The sequence below is a fragment of the Pholis gunnellus genome, assembly GCF_910591455.1.
Source record: "Pholis gunnellus genome assembly, chromosome: 4".
NCBI lineage: Eukaryota > Metazoa > Chordata > Actinopteri > Perciformes > Pholidae > Pholis > Pholis gunnellus.
In genome coordinates, this window is record NC_136530.1 from 7,634,897 (window position 1) to 7,656,957 (window position 22,061).

General features: G+C 44.3%; 1 protein-coding gene across 2 annotated transcripts in view; it reads right to left on the bottom strand.

Moving 5' to 3' along the window:
* Window positions 1–6,745: 6,745 nt before the first annotated feature.
* Window positions 6,746–22,061, bottom strand: part of tle5 (TLE family member 5, transcriptional modulator) — a 31,729-nt gene continuing 16,413 nt past the window's right edge. The window contains exons 3-7 of one of the 2 annotated variants that reach the window (XM_079158006.1): window positions 18,344–18,407; window positions 14,343–14,387; window positions 9,173–9,235; window positions 8,290–8,364; window positions 6,746–6,980 (exon numbers count right to left, since the gene is read on the bottom strand). In XM_079158006.1, the coding sequence (XP_079014132.1) occupies window positions 6,756–6,980; window positions 8,290–8,364; window positions 9,173–9,235; window positions 14,343–14,387; window positions 18,344–18,407 (472 nt within the window). In that variant the 3' untranslated portion in view covers window positions 6,746–6,755. Of the gene's footprint in view, window positions 6,984–8,289; window positions 8,365–9,172; window positions 9,236–14,342; window positions 14,388–18,343; window positions 18,408–22,061 lie in introns of both variants that reach the window. The other variant, XM_079158005.1, reaches the window with a different exon arrangement.

The following is a 22,061-nucleotide window of genomic DNA, read 5'->3' on the forward strand; positions in this document are numbered from 1 at the left end:
ACACACACACACACACACACACACACACACACACACACACACACACACACACACACACACACACACACACACACACACACACACACAAAACCTTGTTCTCCAGTGCAGCCCCCTTGTGCATTCCTATCTAGACTGTAAACACAGGGCACATGTACTTTCGGGCCGTTTTACAGCAGTGGTTGGTTTCCAAACGAGAAATGAAGTTCAATCGGCCAACTCACATTGAATGCACTACAATATAACTACTAGTACTAATATGTAAGGCCCAAGGGTCATTACACTTGCCGGGCACAGCAGGGCGTGACAACACTCAGAGCACACAGGTAGATGCTGTGGTGGAGCTTTTTAAATGCTACATGAACAGCAGCAGCAGCAGCGTCGACAGCAAGTGACAGCGTAGCTCTTAGGGGACACCGCCATTATTATCACACGCCATGTGATTGTAGAGGCTGACTCCAGTTGACTGCCATGAACTGACAGAAGGTTTTAGGTTTTGCTTCTTTGATTTCCACTTGTGACCCTTAATCACAGGTAACGTGTTGACATGAGACATTGTGAGCAACTCAAGTTATTTTCCTTCTTGGACTGTTTCAGTTTGACAGATTTGTAAAAAGCCCAAATGTGATAGTAGACAGTATATCACCAAGAGACACAATTATAGATCTGTCTATGCAGTTCAATCATTTGGTGACCTGTTAGATTGATCTTTTGACCCCTTGTCTCAAAGGATAAGGCTGGCATTACCATATTTATTATTTATCAAATTTGAAAGTTCAATTTATTCATCCATAAAAACATGGAAATCCAAAATAAAATCCAAAAAAGAACCTTAAAAATGAGCATATGTCACCTTTAACATACACTACAGTGCACGTTTATTGTAATGAAGAACAGTGCGACTCTGATATGTTTTTAATAGTTTTTGGACAACAGTGAATATCTATGGCACAGAGGAATAAGCTGTATTAGGCAATAATTCATTATTAGCAGGATAAATGTATTGTCGAATTTGGTCTTTTCATGGGATTTCAACAACAAAAATACAGAATGATCAGTGCTAACCTTTAAGGTGTAACTAATTAAATTACTCAAGTATGATTGTGGAACTTTTTTTTAATCTTTTTTCCACAGGCTCTAATGTGCTCTATAGAAAAAGACTGGATGAGAGAAAACCTCCCCTACGCTGCCTCTGCGTCGCGGCTTGTGAGCAGCGTGTGAATCCTCAGACAGAAAGAGAAAAAATAGGGCACTTCATATTTATTCAAGTGTCAGATCCAGAGCTGTCTGTGGGGAGAGAGAAAGAGAGGATGGGAGGAAGAGAGGAAGGAGGGCTGCAACCACAGGAGCTCTGAGGTTTCACAAGCCTGCCTTTTCTAACTCTGAACACACACACACACACACGTGCCCGCATGGACACACGGGGGGGGGGGGGGGGGGGGGGGGCAAACAGGAGGGAGCGAGGGAGAGGGGAAGAAAATGAAAGTGAGATAGAGGAGGAAGGATGTGCTGTCATTCAAACAGACAAAAAGAAACAATTAATAAAAACATCCACTGCATGTGCGTGAATCTGCCTATCATCAGTGTGTGTGAATGAATGAGCTGTGAATTCAACGCGCCAAGTTATGTCTCAGGAGTGTTAGACTGAGCATCTAAATGAGGATTACGCGCAGGTGCCAAACAGGCCGTGATCCACCGTCTCCGAGATGTCACATCAATTCTGGGTACACGCGCTGCTGAATAGATAAACCTTCATCAACGCAGCCAAAAGAACAGGAAGCTCCCTCTTGAATGAGATACACAAACACTGAAGCACATGTAAGAATACCTCAGAGCAATTACCTGCTGGTTTCAGGGTGCAGGTGCTGGTAAACGTAAATCAACACTTCCTCCTGGTGGATCCAATGTGAACTACAGGAACCTTCCGGCGTCAGAAGGCAGTCAGATCCTGATTGAATTCCTCTTTCTGTAAAAAAAACTAAATAAGTTAAAGTTACTGTGAGGAACTGTTAACTGGTTATGAAACAGTCTCAATGTAATACCGATGCCTCTATGACCTTCATAAGTAAACGAGACTATTTTTATAAAGTTATTCTTGATGCTTGTCATCGGTGCCACCAGGTTGGGTTCTGCGCAAAAATCAGATCATGATCAGTGAATCGTGCAGGTTCGACAGAAACACCTTCAGCTCAGACTCCAGCAGCAGCAGCCGGCCCCACCGCAGACTGACCCAGATACGACGCCTTCGACCTGCAGTCAGAAGCTCCGGGGTCTCCTCCATCAGGCCAGGAGCTGAGCTGAGCCGAGCCGAGCTGCTCCTCTGGTCCCCGCTTGGGACTATACTGCTGCAGACACAGGCCGTTATTGCTGGGCCTGCTGCAGTTAAATGAGAGGGTTTTCTAAAAGGGACTCTGGTGCTTTCGAAGCACCACCACCTTCGCAGGAACCGCCAAAATCATCACAAAATAAAAGTTCCTTGTTGCAGCTTTAAGTCATGGATCTGGTTCAGTCATTTACACCTCGATGTTGGGTCTTAAAGAAGGTGGACTCACTCAGGTCAGCATGAATTCAAGTACGATCTGAAGACACTTCTATGCCCTTGTCAGTTTCTGCCTCTGAAAGCCACACATCATGGAAACGTGTTCTATATCTTATGCTATAAGACCCTGCAAGCTGTGTGCAAAGATTTAAACTTCAACCTCTACAATTCCCTCAACTGGGCAACTCCTCACTGCTGAGGACTGTGTGATCAAAAGCTCCAGAGTAGCCACTAAACGGGCCTTCTGATGAGTTTGCATTTCATTCTTGAAGTATTTCAGATTATTTTCCAACGCTTCAGGCGGCTGTTTGTTTCCAGTTATTTTTACTAGGTTACAAAAATTCTTATTTTTACAATTTAGCTGAGATTTTTGTCAAAGCTGATCCAGCAATGGAGGAATAGATTTAAATAATGAATGGATGGATTTGGTTGTTTCATAATGCACGTGTTTATCTTTGATGAGTTCATACCAAATACTTGATTGTGCTGCTTGTAGTTTCTGAGATAGACATTTTCTTATACTTTATTTAGACTTTGGGCACAAAAATATAATGAAATACATAGAACAAGAAAAAAAAACATGAGTCCCCCCTTATGTGTCCAAAGACTGAATACGGTGGAATAAGAAAAACGTACTTTTCAGCCAAACGGTTTAACCAATTTTGAAACTTTCTTCAGATTTTTGCACGCCCAGAGAACACTTCCACCAAAAGTTAAATCACAAACACAAATGGGATTAGATCACCTCACTTCTACCAAGTTTTAGATCTCTGCCAGTAGATTTTCACACGTTGAGATGATCTGGAACAAATACCTGCCTAAAATTTGGGATATTTAACAAAAGCCTATTTGGCTCACTTTGCAAAAAAAGTAATGACGCTAAACATTCAGAGGCTGCAGCACTCACCTTCAATTGGGGCCTTCTGCTTGGACGGTCACCCTAATAAAGTTCACCATACTGCCTGCAGTTACCAGTGACTTAAAGTAAATACAGGATAAAACGGGGAAAAATGCTTTTACAGGAATCCACCGACCACAGACATTCAAAAAGAGTCACAGAAGACTTTCTTATGATTTGATTGACTTTATTTGTAAGGCACCAGAAGTCCTTCCTTACTGCAGAACATTTCATATTATTTATAGTAAATGTTTGTTGTACTTTTTAATAGTTTCTTTTTTTTTGTTGTTGTTTCAATGAAGCTATGATTTCAGACACAAAACATTTTTTTTTTTGCCAAAGTACACACTTTCAGGTTTTACATTATGCACAAAATAAGTATTTAAAAAAAGACCTTTACAAAGCTCAAAACGCTTACAATGCTTCACGCTATGGGGGCAAAAAGTCGGGGGAGGTGGGATGTGGCGTGGGAGTAGAGGGCAAGGGGGTAAGAGAGGAGAGGAGGGGTCAACGTACTGCAGTTTCCCCCCTGGTGTCACATCATTGTAACACAATAGCACAAGAATCATCCAGGACAGACAAGAAAAGATGCAGCTATATACACATAAAGCTTTCTATGTATAACTGTATACAGAGGCAAGCGCCTCCAACTACTTGAACAAATACATAGAATTTATTTTGTATGTTTATAACGTCAGCTTTGTAACTCTCGTTCTAGTTCATATTGATTAATATTTAAAAACAAATAAGAGGGGAAAAAAAAAAACAAGTGCATTGATCACAGAAAGGTTTGGACCAAACATTCTTTTGAAAAAAATGACTCAACTAGAAAGAAATCAATCTTGTTTCCCCGGCAGACATGCATTGATGTGTGTGTGTGTGTGTGTGCGCGCGTCTACACACTCTGCATACCACTATGAGGACCGTATGTAGCTCGACACATACCGCATGTGGGAGCACGATGTGCTGCTAGCTTAACTCACACGCAGAATAGCATGTTAGCTTTAGTAACACGTTTCCTCTCTGTGTGTATCAAACCTGGTTCATGTATCCACATACATACACAACTATGAGCATCATCGAAGGAGTCGCCTCACCAACAGTGTGTGTGTTCGTCTGAACTTCTGGACTAAACGAAGGGCTTTATTCGGAGTGCCATAACGTGCAATTTGTGTAATTGATTCCTTTCTGAATCTCAAACAATAAAAAATGTGCTTTATCGTCATCAAGCCAAAGATCGTTTGGAGTGGCGTTTTTTCCCAAATTCATTCTCACAGTGTAGCCGCTAATTCAGAGAGAGGAGGCTAAGAAAGGGTTGTGTTTCTGTGTGTGTCGGGGGTTTACAGAACAACTCTGATACTATTTCAAGCTGTCTTCAGAATCAAACTGCTTGTACGGTACCTGCTGCGTACCAGGACGTCCTAAATGTGGGAGTATGTTTGAGGGCACTATAAAGTTCTGCTGCTGACATTTTGAACGCAGCCAGGGTTTGGTGACATCACATTACTCCCAGCATAGCTTCGCCGAACTTCCACCTGACGAGAGGCCTAACCAGACGAGCTAATTGAAAACAGGGCCTGTGAGGCTGAGGGGGAGTTTTTACTCATCGGAGCAGCTGTGGAGGACGCTTGTGCTTCAGCTGTGTGAGCTGCACGGATAATATTTTTGTTAGGTCATGGAAATTTCCCACTCAGGGTTGTACGTAGGTGTAATACCGCCTGAATAATGTAGTGTTAGCCTGATATGCGACAGATCAAAATGTACCGTATTCAAATCAGAAATTACAGAGGGCTCAAACGCTCGGGTCCAGTTGTGTTTGTTTCACACCGAGATGTTCCTTAAAACAGATCAAAGGCTATTTCTCAAGAACTGGATGATGACAGAGACTGAGACTGACCGCATGCAGAGATTAATGTCACCAGTCTAGTCTCTGTATATTTAGTTTGTACACACAGAGTGGATGAATAAGCTCTTCCCCGCTGTGAAACAGCCTGTTCTCTGTCATTGTCCTGTATTTTATTTGTGTTGCTCTGAACCCATCGAGGAGGAAGACACACACTGCCCTCTGCTGTCAAACACACAACATGCACACTCTCCCCCCTCGGTGCCTGCTCTAATATTGGTGCACATTAAAGATGCAACGGGTGACTGGGAGGGTGCAGGAGTCGAGCAGCATCTTTGTTCATTTAACTAGTGAAGAAAACGTTGCCTTTCAGTCGAGGTGCGGGTTGGAGGTATCGTACCTAACGCAGCTCACAGAGTCAGGCAGGGAGCGCTGAGTAGAGGTGGATTACTTACTGAGTGGGTTTGTTCAATACTCTCACAGCTCTCAGCAGGAAGTTTGCTCTAAGAAGGTGCTTTTCCTTTCTTAATATAAATGTAGGACTTTATACAAAATCTCTAGTTCGTCAACTGTCTTCCCAATACAACTATTCTGCTTTAAAAGCAGCAGTTTTGGGGTTTGGATGTGTGTGTGTGTGTGATGTTTCTCTCTTGAGCCAGGACACGAGGGCGCTATTCAAACACTTCTCTGCTCCATAAAAATCCACCGTTTAAACTCAAAGCCAACTTTTAGCTTGGAATGAATGCATGCAAACTGTACTGCCAAAAAAAAAAACCACATCAACACCACGGATCTGTGTCAGACCTCTTTGTTGGGAAAATGAAGTTCGCAGGAATTCCTGTGTTGTGTCTGAAAAGTATTACAGCTTGCCAAAGAATGTTTAGCCTGCAGTGCGGAGCGTTCAGTGTCACAGATCAGTCCTGCATAACAAGGACCGGCTTAGAACGGAGGCGAGAGCGAGTGGAGGAATAAGAGTTATGGAGAACCCCCCCCCCCCCCCCCCCCCCGAAACTAAACAGGAATGAGAACTGAGAGTGCAACAGGAAGGCAGGAAGGAACAGAAATAGAAACCAGTACTGATGAAAAAAAAATAAACAAAGTAACTGAAGCTTAATCACATGCAAAAAAGAGACAGTATTTAAAGAAAAAGACACGGGAGACACTCTGATGGCGATAGAGAGAAGGGAGGATAAAGAAACAACCTATGTACGGTAAATATGAAGCGATCAGGACTAGTCTGGCATTAGGGGGCAGGTGCCAAAGCCCTCCCAATAAAGGGAGGTGGTTAGGGGTCTGTAGCTGGAGCTGTGTTGATGGGATTGAAGCCCATGTTAGCTAAGGTCAGAGAGAGGGAGACCAGGGGAGAGGCTGTAGGCCAAAGGGGGGGGCTCAGATCTAGGGATTCAGGTCTCTGGACAAAAAGCGGAGCTGAATGGGGGGGGGGGGGGGGGGGGGGGGACACGACGACGACACACCATCTAATCAGACTTGTCTCCGTCCTCCTCGCGGTGGCTGTCAACTCCGTCACGTGAGGCTTTCTCCTCCTTGGCCAGCTGGGCTTGGGAGGCCAGCAGGGAGGAGAGGGAGAAGAGACCGGAGGAGGTGGTGACGGCGGGGAGGCTCGGCTGGCTCAGGCCCAGCGGCAGGGGGGTCATGGGCAGGGCCAGGCCCTGGAGCTGAGACAGCTGGTGAGCCTGGAGCTGCTGCTACATGGAAGACAACCAGACACAACTTAGGCACAGCAGGATAGACCCGACACACAAATCACCGCAGAAACACGGAAAGGGAAAGTCAAAATCTGCAATGCACAGACCAATCATACATCACAAATTATGTGTCGTATATAACCCCGGAGGCACAGCTCAGCTAACAGCTCAGGCACACTAGGATAGATGGAAGGCACATATCACAGCTCAAATACATGCTCGGTAGGAGATGGAAAGTCTGCAGCACACATAACTTATTTATAACGGATGCAATTTTCAATCTATATAGCCCCAAGAAACCAAGCGAGAGGAGAGAATACTGTACAGAGGACACACATGCTCGACAATACAACACATAAAAAGACCACGGCATGTTTCATATAGAAAGACATATTGTTACTGCCAAGCGTGCTCATTTTCATCACTCCCTGTTGTGCACACACTTGACGGCATGACACACCAGTGGGTGGATTTTAATGACGATCCTGGCTGACTTCTCATAATCTAAATGCCCCGGTTTGCACAAGTTACACCTCCAAAGTAAACAGCTCTTTACATTCAAACCAGAGCTCACAGGCTCCATGTCCTTGAGGTATATATATATATATATATATATATATGATGTACAAGTATGATATTAGCAGCTATGGAAGAAAAATATAGACAGGCATCAGAATATGGACCAAGTCCTGTGGCTCCCTATGCTAAGAAAAGCCTAAGAACCGGCCTATGTAGACCAGTATCCTCTGTTTCTAACGCGGTAGACACAAAGACAAAGGCAGGGCGCCTCTTTGGATCGTGCATCACAGTGATGGAGTGGCTAAGCTAGCTAACACCAGACCCATAGTAAAATGATGGAGTGGCTCAGCTAGCTAATACTAAACCTCTGGTAAAATGATGAAGTAGCTAAGCTAGCCACTACAAGGCTTATATTGATGAAGTGTAGCCGGCTAACATTAAAGCCCCAGAGATGAAGGATTACAGTTAGCTGGCTAATGCCCCATCCTTATTGATTCAGTATGCAGCAAGCTAGCTAATCTTGCTATTTTAATTGTTGTTTATTAAAATAATGGTCGCACCATTGCCACCGATACCTGTTCCAGCTATTCGAGTCAGTATCTGACCAATTTCAGTTTTTCCTACTAGTTTCAAAATATAGACGTTAGATATTTAAAACTATAAGCCAATAATAATAATAATAATAATAATGAAGGCCATTAAAGAGAACAATAGAATAAATGAGAATGATCAATAGTTGTGCTTTCTAGCCATCATAAGACCCTCAAGCGGGGCTGGAACATCATACCCTTATGATGGAGTTCATCTCTGGGGGGGTGACCTGCTTGGCCCTCTCTATGGCTGCCAGGACCTGCTGCTGGTGCTGGAGACGGTGGGTGGATGGTGGGGGTGAAGACGGGGGAAGGAAAGTGAGAGAGACAACAAAAGCGAGACAGAAACAAGGAGGGGAGAGTTTGGGGAGGGGGGGGGGGGGGGGAGAGAGGTGGAGAGGTTAGATCAATATCAATAGTCCCAACAGAGAGCGACAACCCTCTCTGGTGATGCACCCCCCCCCCCCCCAGCCATTCATCCAGTCATATGCACACGCACACTAATGCACACACACACACAAAAGAGCCTTGTGTGACACCGGTGAATGGATGGTTGGCTGGTGTGCTGTAATGGGTGGAGGTCAACGCCCTGGTGGGCAGATAAGAGCATGGCTTATCTGAATCATCACACAACCATTTATTACGCTGACACACACACACACACACACACACACACACACACACACACACACACACACACACACACACGGAAAAGAGAAGTGTGATGGGGGAGATGGTGGAGGACGAAGAGATAAAGGGAAGGAGGGGAGTGGAGGAGGAAGTCAAATAGGGAGGGGGGAGGGAAAACTGGGAGGACAGATTGAATATGGCAGAGGAGAGTGGGGGAGGGAGGAATAAAGTGAAAGTGAGTTGGAAAGGAACACGGGAGGCGAGTGATGATGAATGACGAGAGGAGAGGAGAGGAGGGAGGGATGCCGAGCGAGGGGTCGCGGAGGTGGAGAGGTAATGAGGCGGGAATGAGGGTGATCTCATTCCAGGACGTAAGGAAACTGTGCCGAGGGTCAGAGGGTTAGTGAGGACTTTGTGGCAGTGTGTGTGCGTGTGTGTGTGTGCGCTTACCTCCTGAGACAGGTAGGGGAGGACTTGTGCACAGATCCCGTTCAATCTCTTCACTATCTCAGCCTGCGGAAGGAGAGATCTTTTATTTAACGGGCAATACAGGCGTTGCTCTACATTTCAGTTGTTGTCAACAAATCCCTAGAAAAGACCAAAACCACGTCTCTGGCCTGTCAGTTACACTCTGGCCCCTTTCATTCCTACATAAGATGTTCACCATATAAACTGGTCACAAAAAGTAGTTCCCTAAAAAAAGCTGGGCACTGTAGTTTTAAGCAAATGTTACTCAATGTGGAGCTCTAGTGAGGACGGTGTACATGAGACTGATTCCAGATCGACTTCAGTGCCCACGTTGATCATGATGAAGGAGCATGTCGGCCAGAGCAACAGTGTGACTCACTGTTGTGTTTTTAAAGCCGCTACACACCCTAAAGCCTGCTCCAGACTACATGATATCAGCCGGACTCTAGCCAGACGCGGTCACAACGACAATGGGCGTCTGCTGTGTCAACCAATCGTTTTATTCCAGGTGTTGTAACATAATTGGCGACGATGGACGTCGCATCTGGTTCACCTATCAACGTCCCGACGGAGGGACTAGCACGTTAGCCTTTTATTTTGCCTTCCAAGACTTGTTCCCTCATGACCGTGACTTTTACCGCACTCTTCAACTGTAAACATGACGGCATGAAGAGAAACATGAAGAGAAAGAGGAATGATGTGAAAGATAAAGAAGTTGTCTCCCGGCCAAGTCAAGTCGAGCATTAGTCCACCCACACAGGTGTTTTGCCTGAGTTGCCCTCATCTCAGGACTATGTGGGTGTGAACAGACCGCGCTTGATTGACGGCTCCCTCACTCTCGTTAGATTTGTCGCACCATCATCACTAGCCAGCCTGAAGCTTGTTACGTAGCAGCAAGAGTGGGAAAATCCTCTAAAATGGCAGCTTTTTGTGTCCTTTTCACTTTCATTCAGCCTCAATAAGTCATGTGAAATGTGTTTATTACACGTTAATACTCAGCATGTGGAAACAACATCACCGAGACTATCCGGTTTGAACATTTTAACAATAAGACATTTCGACATGCCACAGTATTAAACACACAGGTGTAAGTAATGAAAATTAATGATTCAATCCATTTTTGGTTTTGGTCTTTTCGTGGGATTTGTTGACAAAGAAAAAACGAAAGCACTTCACCAGCTTCATCCTTTAAACCCTTACGATTCAAACCACACTCTCATCAGTATGGGAAACATCTGCTTTGACCTTCCCAAACTGGAGCACACATATCTTGCAACACACACATCTTGCAACACACACACACACACACACACACACACACACACACACACACACACACACACACACACACACACACACACACACACACACACACACACACACACCAAAAATCCCTTTATTCACCTCATTAATTAAGTTGCTTGTACTCTATACTCTCAAACTCTTGGGTGCGCGCACACACACACACACACACACACACACCTCTTTCTCATCTTGCACATTCTCCATCTTTCTCACATGCAGGTCTATTATCACATTTGGTTGGTAATCAGCCAATCCGTCTGAGATATGCAAAGCAGCAGTAATTGTGTTAGAGCCTAATTCGTGGCTGGATGAGGAGAGAGGGGCCCTCCTAACCGTCATTAGGCATGCAGAGCACAGCTCCCCATCAAGCGCCTCACTCCTATCCGCTCATCATTACACACACGCACACACACACACTCCCTGACATCTCTAAAATGTCTCTCTAAAATGTCTCTGCGGGACTCGCTCCATGCTAACTATGGCTCTTCCTCTTTTTCAGTGCCCTTTCAGCGTGCGTCTCTCTCTTTCTCCCCAGCCCAGCCTCCGTTTCCTCTTTTATCTGTGCTCTCTATTATCCTCCTCTCTGTGTCTCCCTCAGCTTTTATCTGTCTGAACGCTTCTTCTTCTCTTTTGTCCTGCCTTTACATTTTACTCTGCTTCTTTCTAGCTTTCCTCAAGTGCTACTGGAGCACACATTCACTGACGAGAGCGTTGTATGTGGGCAAATAAAACATACATCATGATAAAACTGGTCAAGGGCACAAATACAGCAGAGATGTTCAACATCATTCATTTGTGTTGGAGATATCTTGGCTGCTTTATGTCAATTTGGGAATTTTGTTTTTGATGAAGAATCCGTTTCAAGGAAGCAGGGAGGGCAACCTAAACAAACCTAACGTTTCACAGACTTCCTCACGGTGTCCTGCTTTTGTCCCTGAATGAGCTTCTCTGTTTGAGTGTCTTGCGCTGCTGCTTCCTGCCAGTAATACAACCCGATATCATACGTAGTCATCATTTATTAAATACCTCAAAAAGATTAAAAGTCACAAAATCTAACAAGCAGTAGTGGAAAGTCCAGTTCATTTACACACCGGTCTTAAGTACAATTCTGAGATGCCATGATTGAGTATTTACTTTTTCTACTCGGCAATACTTCAAAGGAAATTATTACTGCACTACTTTCAAATGACTACAGCAGCTAGTTTCCTTTACAAATTCATATTTTACATACAAACATATGATCTTAAAAAATATGATCCATTAGTATAGATGTAGAAGTAATTCTGGTAAACTACAACTCAACCAGCTACAACATTAAAATGCTGCAGTCAGTTATATAATCCAATTGCATATGATATAATAATAGTATATGATAATGTAAAACTTCGGCACAATTCTCCTTATTACAGATTAATAAATTGGGAATACTCTACAGTGAGTGTAATGACGACTGCTTGTACATTATTTAGACATGCAATGAAAGCTCCTACACTGTATACCAAGTTAACAAAACATAGATGAAGAGTTACAGCAGGACACACATCCAACACTAAACATGGAGGAAGAAAAGCACAGAAAACAGAACAGAAAGACAAAGAGGGGCCCAGCAACAACGCGGCTTCATTTAACATGTTCCAAGTACAAACCACAACTCAACCTTCTCTACACCAAGACAAAACACGGAGGAACAGAGAGAGAGAGAGAGCGAGAGCGAGAGAGAGAGCGAGCGAGAGAACAGACAGAGAAGAGAGCCATTTTTTGAATTGAGTAGGACGGAGTGATCAAGAGGGAGCAATTGAATGTGTGAGAGTGCGAGAGAGAGAAAGAAAGAAAGAGAGGGAAATAGAGACAGAGGTGGAAAGGGAGGAGGAGCAAAAAAAAGGGGGGGGGGGGGCACTGGCTGTGCACAATAGGCCTAGACATGAATGCTCCTCGACACTCGTTTCCACACATCTCCTTCAATTTCAACTCTCTAATGGAACTAGAGATTCTCCGCACCCACTCAAACTGTGCACAAAGCAAGCACGCACACACACACACACACACAAGCGCAGGACAACAGGAGCACGCATCAACAGAAACCCACAACTGCTTATGAACACGTGCCATCTGCACACACACACACACACACACACACATACATATATATATAGAAGGGGATGCATGCACACTCAATTTTCTTTTGTAAATTGCACACAGCCATAAGGACAATGCATGAGCAAATGTACAAAATCACACAAAGACTTCTGGACACGCACACACACAGAGATTGAAACAACAACACATACACACACACACATATATATATTTGAAACAACAACACACACACACACACACACACACACACACACACACACACACACACACACACACACACACACACACACACACACACACACACACACACACACACACACACACACACACACACACACACACACACGCCTGTGAATTTCCTGTGAGATAAAGGAATAGGGTGGGATGAAGTGCACAATAAGGCTCAGTGTGTGTGTGTTTCCCGCATGCATCACAGCAGTCTTCCTGCCTCAGAGTTTGTGTGGGTGCATATATGTGAAGGTCTTTAAATCATGGAAGCTGCTACTTCTGTGCGTGTGTGTGTGTCCATTTGTCAAAGCATACTCGGTTCTCCCAATATGGCTGTCAGTATGCGCCATCAATCATAAGACAGTGTGTGTGTTAGTGTGTGTGTGTGTGTGTGGAGGGGCAGCTCCAGACGAGGTCACCGATAAGGGCCGGCCCTTTGGAGGCCCATCGCTCTCTCCCTCCTACAGGCTGAGCATAAATTACTCCCCCCAGCTTCAGCCACACAACCTGTATGATATCGGCTCTTTACACCCCTCCCCTGCCTTTTCTTTTCTTTATCAAAATGGCCAACTGAATCTAGCTGGACTTCTCTGAATTTGAAGATTTGGGGGAGGGGGCTGCGCCTATGATTTTGGATTTGTTGCCACATCAATATGCACAGACTAAATGATAAAATTCACTTCCTCATACACATTTCCATGCTCGCCATCACTGTGGATACAGTGAACTCAAATTGATTTGGCAACAGCAGAAAAGCTACTACCCCCCCCCCCCCGGCGCCTGCATTTCCACACACAGCCTCAGGTGACATCGTTCAAATGTCCCTGAACACTGCCAAAGTGAAGGCAGATTATCTCTGTAATTCACACCTGCCAATCAGCGAGCTGCAGGTGCACAGTGGGGGGGGGAATGGGTTTGGGAACGCACAGCTGTGTCTGCGTCAACAGAATAACAACGTGGAGGCGAGTTATTTTGGATGTTCAAGGTTCTGAAAGTAAAAAGTTTGGTTTTGTGGCGACGTGAAGTCACTGGAAGCTGGAAGGCCTCCAAGGTTCTGGTGGCCATGAAAGCCCCGTCATCAGCATGAGAATAGTCCTCGACACTTTGTCAAATCACAGAGCTTAAAAAGGATGCTGCGTGAACCAGTAATGGCAGGCAGAAAAAAATTCAAAGAAAAACTTGGCGTGGTGCTGTTCTCCTAATTCCGACAACTAATTGTTCTGAGATTGCAGCTGCTCTCATTTGTGGCTCTTGCTGGTTTCTCCACAGCACATCAAAGGGAATACCGCCTACCTGGTGCAGAGGAGAGAAGTTATGCTCCAGAAAGAAGGGATTTCCTGCTTCCTGTCAGCACCAAGTTTAGTGAAAAGGCCGAACTCATGTTTCGCTCATAGACTTCTCTTTGGATTCTACCCGGCAACCGGGAAACTGTAGCGTTTGCAGCTACTTGCCAAAGCAAACTGATAACAGGTTTATATTTTATGTGATTGGGACATGTGGGAGTTATTAAACATAGACTCACCTGTTTGTGCATCTCAATGTTGAGCCCGTAGGACATCTCATAGTACTGGAAAAGAGGAGAGAGTAAGACAAAAAGGCAAATGTTAGAACAACACAAGCATCAAAAACCTTTTCTCAGACAATCCTTGTGCACAGGATGCTAACACTTTATTATGGAACTGTTACTGTGAGTGTGACAATTCATTCGGATAACACTTCAAATAGACAAACTGTCTTTTTCAGCTGGCATTCTCAAAAAAAATGAATGTATGATTTAGTAACTGCTTTGCGCCGTTAAAGAAGAAAACAAATTATTTGACTTAACATATAGACGCACACATACACACATGTATACATAGAGAGCGGGGAAGAGAAGACGACTATGAAATGTTTCTCTAACTTATTAATATTAATAATTCAAAAGTAAAAAGTGAACGACTACGCGTCAAACTATTTGGTACAGCCCTAGTTATGGCTGTGATTTGGATTGTGATATTAAAGATAATAGTCTATTGTTAGCTGGACAATGCTGTGATATTGTCGAGTATTGAAGCACAGACACACAGACTGTTAAAAGGGAGCTGCTGTTTGAATAAAGGAGACGTTGCTATTAAATAGATTTCTCTCTTTTAAAAATGTTTATTTGCTTAGCTTTAACTGCATTGCTTGCAAAAAGCTTCACGGTTCTATTATTCTAAATATGTCAGATGTTGAGCCATGGCGATCGAATCGACTATTGGCAATCTTAATTAACCGTGAATGGACGATATGAAAATAGAATCGGACTAAGACACATTTTTGACATCTTAACTCTAAAACGTATTCACACCCACAAACACACCTGCACACACACACGAAAGGAGAAGAGACGACACACAGCTACAAATAGGAAAAGGAACTGAGAGAGAAAAGACGAGAGTAGAGAAAGAGCCTCAGAGAGAGCGAGTGTGTGTGTGTGTGTGTGTGTGTGTTCAGTGTTAATGAGAGGGCCACCCTCTAGGCGTCAACCCTGTTAATCACCCACTCTGTCTGCAGGGGGGACTGGCTCTGTCACTGGAAAACAAACAACACACAGATCTCTCACACATAAATGTGGACACACACGCACACACACAAGTGCACTGCGCACACACACACACACACTTTTTGTCACTCGCAAGGCTTACTCACGCGCACACTCAATTATTGTTTTTTCTGTTCGATCTCACACTATCTCGTACGTGAATGCGTGTGCACACACACACATGCACAGACACACTAAACACACAAACACACACACACTCTTTCTCTGTAGCTGCTCGCGCCCACATGGAAGCTCCCTAAAGTAATTACAGCGCTGGGGAAATGGAGGTGCTGCCGCTGGCCGGGGGAGTGGGGCAACCTGATACGCTATTAGAGAAGGAGTGGGGGGAGGGGGTTGGTTGTTGTTGAGATACAAGGCCGGGCCTGCCCCTGATGGAGTGGAAGTGCGATTGAAAGTGTGTGTGTGTGTGTGTGTGTGTGTGTGTGTGTGTGTGTGTGTGTGTGTATGTGTGTCTTTGTTTGTGTAAGTGTGTGCATTAGGAGCGTGTGAGGGAGGGAGCGAGGAGGGAAAAAGCTATATTGCATTCATAGTTCAATTTTATGGCAACATTTTGAGCTGAATGTGAAGACGGTTGGGACTGGAGGAAGATCCCTTTGTGTTTCAGAGGAGGATATTTCATGTATGAAAAAAACAAGGCGCATATGGCCTGATGGTAAAATACATTGCAGGATGGTTTCGTTTGTTCGTGTTGCCTCCGCTGTCTCACTGAGTGACAACTCCACAGGTGACTTCAGATTTTTTTGTCGTGTTAACCAGCAGGCAGCAAACAGTAGGGCTGTACCCAATGTCTGTTTTTACACTCAAGCTTCTCTTGAGGTTTTCTGATGAAACTTCAAATGTCTCCTGGCGTATTTTATCACATTATCACCCTAAAAGAAAAAGGGAAAAATAGATTTTTTTACTTAGGTAAATGTAACTTATGGTGCTTGTGAGATTGCCGCTAGACTGCCCGTTATTTTATTTTACATCTGTGGTTTTAAATCAAAAATGCTTCCACCCAATAGTTCTCAGATGGTTTGGTAGCATGATTATTTGTTGAGTACTTGTTTCCTCCACTTTAAATTTAATGAAGAGGATAACTGGCATGTTTACTGATAAGGCCAAAAGCCAGACAGTGAGGTTTACAAAGACACGTGCACTTATACACGGTGAGTTTTGAATTTTTCAGACCACAATAGATTATGAATACTGGATTTTGCTGAATAGTACACAGAACAGGAACAATCATCAACCTTTTAGTTACTCTTTGCATGTTTAGGGCTTTGTCTGGATTTGGCACATGCATCCGTTAGGTCTCAGAGTGAACTGGAAGCAAAGCACTGTTCTTGAAAACAGACAAAAAAAAATATATATATATACACAGTACTATGGACAGCAGTCATAGAAAATACTACTTTTTTGGGTCAAAAAACGAGACAGCTGCAAGCAGCATTGCACTTCAAACCATGATGACAACCTTCATTTTTATTTCCTGACTGATAAAGCCAGCCTTTAGGCGAGCACACATCCTGCCGGACATTTACCAGATCATCCAAGAAATCATGTAAAATTGGGGGGAAATGTGTTTCTGCGTACCGCATGAATCTAAATTGAACTTTTACCATAATCTGTATCAGTAATTAAACATACCAAAATAAAATACGTTCAGTTGAGAATACGTCAGTTTAAATACAGAAACAGAACATTTTGTGTCATCAGATCTTTTTGCATGATTGTGCTTTCCTGTCCAAATGTGGATATTTATCTGTGTGTGAGGATGCTATCAGGCCGACAATGACTGTGTGTGTGTGTGTGAGATCGTATGCACTCGCACCTGCGTGAAACACACAGAGAGGAAGTGTGTGTGTGCCTGCTGGCTGGCTGATGGTGGAGAGAGCAGTGCGGCGGCACAGATTAGATGAGATTAAAGCCAGTCAGAGGATCAATTAGAGGCAAAACATCAGACGGCAACACAGCCACGGCCAGCAACAATGAGATTAGCCCTGAGGTGGAGCAGAGAGCAGGCGAGCACATGTGTGTGGGTGTATGTGTGCACGTTTGTGTGTGACGGTGTGTGTGTGTGTGTGTGTGGAGAGAGAGAGGAAATGGAGGGGGTTGGGGAGAGATATTGCACACATACATCCCTCCAGAAACACAAAGGGAGAGAATAAACAAGGACGATTGCAATTTATTGCAACTATGGTCGTATCTTTGTAGCTTTGGCTGACGTTGGTTATGTTATCATCGTCAGAATCAGTTTTATTGTCAAGTAGGTTTACACACGCAAGGGATCCTCTCTGGTGTATAACATTAACACAGTAGAATTTAATTATTGAAAAATGAAGGAACAAATTGTCCTAGCCGAGACCAACTTCACTGGACCAAACGAGGCGACACACAGGATTCACATTAGATTGTGTCTGAATCTGTTCACGTTATTATAAATGATTTCATAGTTTCTCCTTGCTATGTTGATGGCACAGAAAAAGGTTTAACCAACAAGCCTCAATCAAATGACAAAATACGTCACTATTGTAAAAAAATATTCAGTTTTATGAGACAACACTATAGTTATACTATAGAGTTAGCTTTAAGCAGAAAAACAGCTTTGATTACTTTAAACATATCCGATTGTCGTGTTTCCTGTGTTTAGCAGCGTCTTCGCGTTCCAAGATCTAAGCAATTTTCTTAGTGTGCGCAATTTTAGTGAGTACTGTCCAAAGAACAGATGGCCAAAGCTATAAAAATGAGCAGCAAGAAAAGAGACATAAGAGAACAATTTCACTTGAAAGAGTATTAATTAACAGAGTGAGAACACAAGAACAGTAAATCATTTCTTTGCATGTAAACATCAACATCTTTATGTCAGAATCAAATATGGCAAACCATCACCTCTGGTGCTACACACACACACACACACACACACACACACACACACACACACACAGAGCTTCACTCACCATGATATAATGGCGCTGCATCTCTGACTTCTCACTGGCCAACTTGTCACACTCGAGCTTCAAACTGGGGAGAGAGGAGAGTCAGCCTGTGTTAGTGAGCTCGGCAGTGTTCTATCTAAAGTGCTGACACCAGGTGACTTCCACCCCTTCATCATCATCATCATCCTCACCACCACCAACGGCCCTGTCATCACTTTCATCATCACTGCCTCCCACCTTCATCATCATCACCACCACCACCCCCATTGTCATCATCTCAGCTACTATTATCGTCTTTATCGCCATCACCGCCCCCATCATCATCATCATCATCATCATCACCACCATCATCACCATCATGCGCACCTTTACGAGTCAGAGTGGCAGCGGTTCCACCGAGCTCGACAAGGTGTCACGTGACAGGAGGAGGTCAAACCGAGCTCGAGCCAAAATGTCTGCTTTCTAAATCAGAGAAGAGGCAGTGAAGTAAAAAAAAAAAAAAAGTCTAAATATAGCGTTGGGAGCGCTTCCTTGCGACCCGGTCCCTGTGACAGCCATTAGCTGTAATCATGTCAGCGCTGATGTCACGCAAGGCGACAGGACAAAGGAGGACGCGTCAACAAGTCACCCAGATCGTCAAATGAAAAAGACAGAGGAGGGGAAGAAGAAGAAAAAAAATCCCCCCTCGATGCCTTTTGACTGAAGCAGCCAGTTACGACGTGCCAGTCTCAGAAGGCATCATCCGATGTGAGGACAGGATAAGACTCAGATCAAATAAAGATATGCGCAGGCACACGGTGGATAGTTTCAGATTTGGGGATAAGTCTGAAACCTGTTTGATGGTGTGTGTGTATATTTATGCCGGGATGTTCTTCTCAGCTGTCTGCGGGAATGACAGCTCGATTACAGCGAGCGCTGCCTGAGTCTTCGTCGCCGTTAGTCTTAACTGGCAGACTGAACACGGTGTTACACGGGGCCAATAATGTGAGCTCACGCATCCACACGGTATTGTGCTTCTTCTATAATTATTGCAGCAGCTGCAGTGTTGGCTGTGGTTAACTTCAGCTTTTGGTTGAGCGTTCATCCTTGTTTATTGGACATGATGACATTATGACGACGATGGACATTGTAACATTGAAACATATATAATTAAGTATCTTATTTGAGATTTAAAAGAGCATTAATCAATCTGAATAACTCCATTAAAGACTACAAACTGGATAACTGAACATATAAGTCAATATAATAACACCTGAATGAATAAATCTGGATCACTAAAGATTAAATTAAAACTTATAATGTAGGCGTACCGGAATAAATAGCCGATATAAATCTCAAACTGAACCTGAAGCTCAAAGTAATGAACAAATAAATCTAGAACTGAACATTAAACTAACCATAAAAGATCCAGACGAGAGTATTTCTTCTTTTTTAAAGAGAGAAATTAAAGTGAAGGAGTTTTTATGATGTGCTTTACTTACGTCGGCTACTTTTGCATTCGCCGCTTTTAGTAAAGTTTTTTGTCCCTCAGAATTTAATCATTTGTAACTATGTACTATAGTACTTGGGTGGAATATTTCTTATTTATTTACAATTGATGATGCGCTGTTCTGTGGCTTACCACATAGGTGGTCATCAGTTTAGCCAGCTTTTTCTAACCCGAGCGCCAGAAAGCAAAATGTTTGGAAGGTTTTTGGAGTTTTTAATTGAGTGGAAATAAAAATATCTCTGCTGTCGTCTACATTGAGAGACGTATATTCACAGTCTGTCACACATTTACGGCTTAAGCACACCGAGTGCCAAACCTCTTAAAATGGTCAACCTCTATCCGCCAGTATTCATTTAGTCCAATTTGTTCTTCAGAGCACACTGAACTAATGAATCCATCTATGTTCTGTCCCCACAGAGGGACTGCAGCCGATTCAGCATGTATAGGAGACATGTGGGCCAACGCAACATGTTCATGGGACAATCCGTCCAAACTGCATTCAGAAAAGACGAGGCTGTGAGGAATACTCGCTGCGTGGTGACACTCCCACCGTGACACCCAGTTTAGAAACGTTTGCTTGAAATATTTATTCGGAAAAAGAGCACACAGAACTCTTGGAATGACCCAGAATGTGACAGAGTACTCGTGGTGCTCCCAAAAACACTCAATACACAGAACCTGTTTTATGTAAAAGTTAAAATCAGCATCCTGATGTGTTCTGTGATGGACTACCTTCACTAAAGTCTCAGAGGTTGTTTTCACTATTATAAAAATATAATGAGGTCAAGCTATGGCCTCATATTCCATCATCCTTATTTAAATCTATCTTTAAATGCAGAACATTAAAAAAAGTTTTGGACAACCTCAAATCACACTACACCAGATGCTTCTTGTCTTTTTTTTTTTACTACCCGGGGGCGATCAAGATGTTTTGGCTTCACTTTTGGGGAGCGGTCACGCTGTCCATCTTTATAAACAGGCTATGATGGGAACACATTAAGTCCACTTTACGAGATGATCATGTTTACTTCTGCTAAGGCAGCTAACCGACACCGAACTTGATCACTGGGGTCGATCTCCTGCCACCTATTGTTGTGTGGTGGATAAGCAGCCTCCACTTATCCCAAAAGCGCTCCCCTTCCCTCCTACATGAAACCCTTCCTGCTATCCCTGCGTAGGCTGGTTTGGTGGGTTGTCATGACGACAGGCCTACCTGGGATTGGCTTTGTGCCCCCCCCCCCCCCCGGGCCTGCACCGCCGCTCTCAAACGACACTTTGATGGAGTTTTATTGCCGATTCTTCCGTCTCTAAATCGCTCCTGCTGTCATCTTTATTTTGATTTATGTATTCCCTGATCTATTTATGCATGTGAACGAGGGGAGGGGGAGGGGTGGGGGGAAGAGGAGGGGGGTGTGTGGGGGGGGGAAGACAGCGACAGCTACAATGCTCGCTACTATACCCGGGGGATCGCCTGCGGTACATTTGCCTTTTAAAGGCTTCAGCAACAGACAAGCACGGCACAGCAGCAAAGCGCTACAAAGCCTCGTCTGTGTCTCCCAAGCCCCCCCCACCACAGCCCCCCTCCTGAGTCAATAGGCACTGTATGCATGTTCTGTACGCTCAGACAAAAAAGGTATTCTTTCAACTGCGCCCTGGCTCTCTGAAGAGGGTTAAACGGTGCTGCTCATCGTTGTGGGAATTACAGAAAACCAAGAGGCGAGAGGGAAAAAAAGAAGACGCGCCGCGGTGTTATTGCCGCTTCTGAATCCTCCGCAAACAAGAGCGATCAGACCAGAGCAGGAATTTTTGCGCTCACACAATTTGTCAGGCTTTCATCTGCCTTTGCCCGTCTCTGTAACCGGCAGAGGCTCTGGAAGGTTCTGGGTACAGAGGAACAAAACAACCTCCTCAGGAAGGAAGGCGGGCTTCAAAGACTCCCCTCTCTCACAAAGAGAGGATCTCTCGCAGAGATGCAGACCCTGTGGCGCCCCCCCCCCCCCCCCCCCCCCCCCCCCCCCCCCCCTTCTTTAAAACCGCTATCAAACGGATCAGTTGAGGTCGAACCAGGCACTTTGGAAGCGCCTCAGACTGCTGGCACTGTAGCGGTATTTAAGCGGTAAAGCAAGATCAATGGGCGGGGGTAAACGAGATTGATTTAGGTAGGAGTCAATAAAAGGATGTTGCCTCGGTGGTGGAGTTGAGGAATAGTGGAACAATGGCAGACGTCTTCATTTCATCACAGTTCACTGC